A 5,885-nucleotide genomic window follows, 5' to 3' on the forward strand; every position below is an offset into this window, starting at 1 on the left:
GCCCCTCCAGGTGTCGGGTGACAACAAGCAGATCCGCACCTCTCCCGTTCCCGAGCGGCGCGGGGCGCGGAGGAGGAAAGCCTCCGACGACGACGACGACGAACAGGAGAAGGAGGATGATGAGGAGGTGGAAGAGGTGGAGGTGGAGCTTCGGGGGGTGGAGGGCGCGGGAGCGGAGGTGGCGTTGGCAGGGAGCCGTGGCGGTGGTGGTGGCGGTGGTGGTGGTGGTGGCGGTGGTGGTGGTGGTGGCGGTGGTGGTGGTGGTGGTCGCGTGCGTGCGTTTGCTCCGCGCGCGTTCCGCTTCTACATGGAGCAGCACGTGGAGAACGTGCTGAAGCAGCACCAGCAGCGCGTGCTGAGGCGCATGCAGCTCGAGAGGGAGATGGCCAAGGTAACCGGGGCGGGGGGAGGGGTGGGGGGGGGGGATCGCGCTGGGGGTGGGACAGAGGGACACACGGGGAGGCTCACTCACTCACTCATACACTCATTAATTCACTCACACGCTCACTCACTCAAGTGCTCGCTCACAGACGCACGTACTCACACGCTCACTCATTCACACACGCTCACTCATTCACGTGCTCATTCATTCACACACGCTCACTCACTCATTCACATGCTCACTCACACGCTCACTCATTCACACACGCACTCACTCACACGCTCACTCACTCACACACTCATTCATTCACTCACACACTCACTCACACGCTCACTCACCCACGCACTCACCCACGCACTCATACGCTCACTCACTCACCCACTCACTCACGTGCTCACTCACCCACTCACACGCTCACTCACCCACGCACTCACACGCTCTCTCACTCACCCACTCACTCACGTGCTCACTCACCCACTCACTCACACGCTCACTCACTCACCCACTCACTCACGTGCTCACTCACTCACACGCTCACTCACCCACGCACTCACACACTCACTCACCCACGCACTCACACGTACTCGCTCACTCACACCTGCTCACTCACTCACACGCTCACTCATTCACACACGTGCTCACTCACCCACGCACTCACCCACTCACTCACCCACTCACTCACCCAAGCACTCACTCACCCACTCACTCACACACGCACTCACCTGCTCGCCCACTCAAGCCGCCCGCCCGCCCGCCCCGCATTGCAGATCCAGCTGTCGGAGGAGGCGCGCGTGCAAATGCGCCTGATGCTTCGCCAGAAGGAGTCCAACTACCTGCGGCTGCGTCGCGCCAAGATGGACACTTCTCAGTTCACGCGCATCACCACGCTGGGCGTGGGCGCCTTCGGCGAGGTGTCGCTGGCGCGCAAGGTGGACACGGGCGCCCTGTACGCCGTGAAGACGCTGCGCAAGCACGACGTGCTGCTGCGGAACCAGGCGGCGCACGTGAAGGCGGAGCGCGACATCCTGGCCGAGGCCGACAACGAGTGGGTGGTGAGGCTCTACTACTCGTTCCAGGTGAGTGGTTGGGTGGGTGGGTGAGTGGGTGAGTGGGTGGGTGAGTGGGTGGGTGGGTGAGTAGGTGAGTGGGTGGGTAGGTGGGTGAGTGGGTGGGTGAGTGGGTGAGTGGAGAGAGGGTGGGTGGATGGGTGGGTGAGTGGGTGGGTGAGTGGGTGGGTGGGTTGGTGAATGAGTGGGGTGGGTGAGTGGGTGAGTGGAGAGAGAGATGGTAGGTGGGTGGGTGTGTGAGTGAATGGGTGGATGGGTGGGTGGGTGAGTGGGTGAGTGAGTGGGTGGGTGGGTTGGTGGGTGGGTGGGTGGGTTGGTGAGTGGGTGGGTGGGTGGGCGGGTGGATGGGATAACTGGAGAACCCAAGCAGAGGTTTGAGTGTCGGCCAAAGCAACACCGCCCTGGTAGCTATGAGATATTGACTACCTCGCCTGGTACACAGGAGGTCGTGGGTTCGATCCTAGACCCTGACCCCATGGTGGCTAGGAGATGTTGACTACCTCGCCTGGTGTACAGGAGGTCTCTCTCTCTCTCCCCGTGGTCATCGCGTTGATTTAACTCCGGTTTTTCCCTCCACGTACAGAATGGACGTCACTCGTGTGGAGATTTCGGCCGCTAGAAATGTCCCCGTGATGACGACGACGACGACGATCGTTCAAATAAAAAATAGTTGAGAGTTTAACACGGCGCGGATTTGTACCAGCCGGTGATGACGCAGGCCACCTCTCCCACCCCTCCACCAGGACAAGGAGGCCCTCTACCTGGTCATGGACTACATCCCCGGCGGCGACATGATGAGCCTCCTCGTGCGCCTGGGCGTCTTCCCCGAGCGGCTGGCGCGCTTCTACGTGGCCGAGTTGGTGCTGGCGGTGGAGAGCGTCCACCGCATGGGCTTCATCCACAGGGACGTCAAGCCGGACAACGTCCTCATCGACCGCGACGGGCACATCAAGCTCACCGACTTCGGCCTGTGCACCGGATTCCGCTGGACCCACGACTCGAAGTATTACCAGCAGCACAACGGTGAGGCGGGGTGACTGGGTGGGTGAGTGGGTGGGTGAGTGGCTGGGTGACTGGGTGGGTGGCTGGGTGGATGAGTGGCTGGGTGAGTGGCTGGGTGACTGGGTGGGTGAGTGGGAGGGTGAGTGGATGGGTGACTGGGTGGGTGACTGGGTGGGTGAGTGGCTGGGTGACTGGGTGGGTGGCTGGGTGGGTGAGTGGCTGGGTGAGTGGCTGGGTGACTGGGTGGGTGACTGGCTGGGTGACTGGGTGGGTGAGTGGGAGGGTAAGTGGCTGGGTGACTGACTGGGTGGGTGACTGGGTGGGTGACTGGGTGGGTGACTGGGTGGGTGAGTGGATGGGTGGCTGGGTGAGTGGCTGGGTGAGTTGCTAGGTGACTAGGTGGGTGACTGGGTGGGTGACTGGGTGGATGACTGGGTGGGTGGCAGGGTGAGTGCCTGGGTGAGTGCCTGGGTGAGTGGCTGGGTGAGTGGCTGGGTGAGTGGCTGGGTGAGTGGCTGGGTGACTGGGTGGGTGACTGGGTGGGTGAGTGACGCGGTGACTGTGTGGGTGACTGGGTGGGTGACTGGGTGACTGAGTGGTTGGGTGACTGGCTGGGTGGGTGACTGAGTGGCTGGTTGACTGGGTGGGTGACTGGGTGAGTGACTGACTGAGTGAGCGAGTGACTGGGTGAGTGACTGGGTGAGTGACCGGGCGAGTGGCTGGGTGACTGGCTGGGTGACTGGCTGGGTGACTGGCTGGGTGAGTGGCTGGGTGAGTGAGTGGGTGACTGGCTGGGTGACTGGCTGGGTGAGCGGCTGGGTGAGTGAGTGGGTGACTGGCTGGTTGACTGGGTGGGTGACTGGGTGAGTGACTGACGGAGTGAGCGAGTGGCTGGGTGAGTTGCTGGGTGAGTGGCTGGGTGACTGGCTGGGTGACTGACTGGGCGAGTGGCTGGGAGAGTGGCCGGGTGAGTGGCTGGGCGAGTGACTGGGTGAGTGAGTGGGCGAGTGGCTGGGTGGGTGACTGGGTGAGTGACTGGGCGAGTGACTGGGCGAGTGACTGGGCGAGTGACTGGGCGAGTGACTGGGTGAGTGGCTGGGTGACTGGCTGGGTGACTGGGTGGGTGACTGGCTGGGTTGGTGACTATCTCCTCCCCCCACTCTCCCCCCCTCCCCCCCGCGCCCCTCTGCAGGTGAACACCTCCGGCAGGACAGCATGGAGCTGTGGGGGGCCGGGTGCGGCGGCGACGCGGGGGTCTCCGCGCCCCCCACGGACGCCGCCGGCGCCGCCGGTGCCCCCCACTCGGCAGCGGCGAGCCCCCCGGCGTGTCGCTGTGCCGAGCGCCTCAAGCCGCTGGAGCGGCGGGCGGCGCGCCGGCGCTGCCTGGCGCACTCCCTCGTGGGGACCCCCAACTACATCGCTCCCGAGGTGCTGCTACGCACTGGTGAGGCGGGGTGGGGTGGGGGGTGGTGGGGGGGGGGGGGGGAGTGGTGGGGGGGGTGGTGGGGAGGGGAGGGTGATGGGGGGGGTAGGGGGGGTAGGGGTGGTGGGGGGGGGTGGTGGGGGGAGTGGTGGGGTGGTGATGGGGGTGATGGGGGGGGGTGATGGGGGGGGGGTGGTGGTGGTGGTGGTGGGGGGAGTGGTGGTGCTGGTGGTAGTGTGGGGGGGGTTGTGGTAGTGGTTGTGGGGGGGGTGGTAGTGGTCGGGGGGGGTGGTGGGGGTGGTGGTGGTGGTGGGGGGGGGTGGTGGTGGGGGGGGGTGGTGGTGTGGTGGTGGTGGGGGGGTTGGGGGTGATGGGGGGGTGGGGGGGTGGTGGTGGTGGGGGTAGTGATGGGGGTGGGTAGGGGGGGTGGGGGTGGGGTGCTCAGCAACACTGGTCGTGGCGTTTCCCGTCGTGCGAGAGAGGAGTGGGAGAACGCCCACCCAACCTCTCTCCGTCTCCCCCCGTGTCTCCCCCTGTGTTTCACCACTTCTCCCCATGTCTCCCCCCGTGTCTCACCATGTCTCCCCATGTCTCCCCCCCGTGTCTCACCATGTCCCACCATGTCTCCCCCCGTGTCTCCCCCCGTGTCTCCCCCCTCCCCCCCCCTCGTGTCTCCCCCCCCTTCCCCCCCCCCGGCGTGACCGTGCAGGCTACACTCAGCTGTGCGACTGGTGGAGTGTGGGAGTCATCCTGTACGAGATGCTGGTGGGGAAGCCTCCGTTCCTGGCGCCGACGCCGGCAGAGACGCAGAGGAAGGTGAGAGACATGGACAGCCCCAGTGGGAGATTAGCATGATGTTAATGGGAGATTAGCACGATGTTAATGGGAGGAATTAGCACGATGTTAATGGGAGATTAGCACGATGTTAATGGGAGATTAGCACGATGTTAATGGGAGATTAGCACGATGTTAATGGGAGAAATTAGCACGATGTTAATGGGAGGAATTAGCACGATGTTAATGAGAGATTAGCACGATGTTAATGGGAGATTAGCACGATGTTAATGGGAGGAATTAGCACGATGTTAATGGGAGATTAGCACGATGTTAATGGGAGATTAGCACGATGTTAATGGGAGGAATTAGCACGATGTTAATGGGAGATTAGCACGATGTTAATGGGAGATTAGCACGATGTTAATGGGAGATCAGCACGATGTTAATGGGAGATTAGCACGATGTTAATGGGAGATTAGCACGATGTTAATGGGAGATTAGCACGATGTTAATGGGAGATTAGCACGATGTTAATGGGAGGAATTAGCACGATGTTAATGGGAGGAATTAGCATGATGTTAATGAGAGATTAGCACGATGTTAATGGGAGATTAGCACTATGTTAATGGGAGGAATTAGCACGATGTTAATGGGAGATTAGCACGATGTTAATGGGAGATTAGCACGATGTTAATGGGAGATTGGCGTGACGTTAATGGGAGATTAGCGTGATGTTCATGGGAGATTAGCATGATGTTCATGGGAGATTAGCATGATGTTAATGGGAGATTAGCGTGATGTTAATGGGAGATTAGCGTGATGTTAATGGGAGATTAGCGTGATGTTAATGGGAGATTAGCACGATGTTAATGGGAGATTAGCACGATGTTAATGGGAGATTAGCGTGATGTTAATGGGAGATTAGCGTGATGTTAATGGGAGATTAGCGTGATGTTAATGGGAGATTAGCATGATGTTAATGGGAGATTAGCACGATGTTAATGGGAGATTAGCGTGATGTTAATGGGAGATTAGCATGATGTTCATGGGAGATTAGCATGATGTTCATGGGAGATTAGCATGATGTTAATGGGAGATTAGCATGATCATGGGAGATTAGCATGATGTTAATGGGAGATTAGCATGATCATGGGAGATTAGCATGATGTTAATGGGAGATTAGCATGATGTTCATGGGAGATTAGCATGATGTAAAAGTGATGAATTAGCATGT

At 60.1% G+C, this 5,885-nt stretch overlaps 1 protein-coding gene across 1 annotated transcript in view; it reads left to right on the plus strand.

Annotated features, from left to right (window-relative positions):
* LOC144735480 (uncharacterized) overlaps positions 1-4,753 on the plus strand; it is a 21,208-nt gene extending 16,455 nt beyond the window's left edge. Inside the window, 6 exon segments of the mRNA XM_078617880.1 lie at positions 11-187; positions 257-391; positions 1,150-1,458; positions 2,193-2,472; positions 3,644-3,895; positions 4,584-4,753. Of these exon segments, the coding sequence (XP_078474006.1) occupies positions 11-187; positions 257-391; positions 1,150-1,458; positions 2,193-2,472; positions 3,644-3,895; positions 4,584-4,729 (1,299 nt within the window). The 3' untranslated portion in view covers positions 4,730-4,753.
* Positions 4,754-5,885: the final 1,132 nt, after the last annotated feature.

Source organism: Lampetra planeri, chromosome 55 (genome assembly GCF_965212315.1).
Source record: "Lampetra planeri chromosome 55, kcLamPlan1.2.h2, whole genome shotgun sequence".
Taxonomy (NCBI): Eukaryota; Metazoa; Chordata; class Hyperoartia; order Petromyzontiformes; family Petromyzontidae; genus Lampetra; species Lampetra planeri.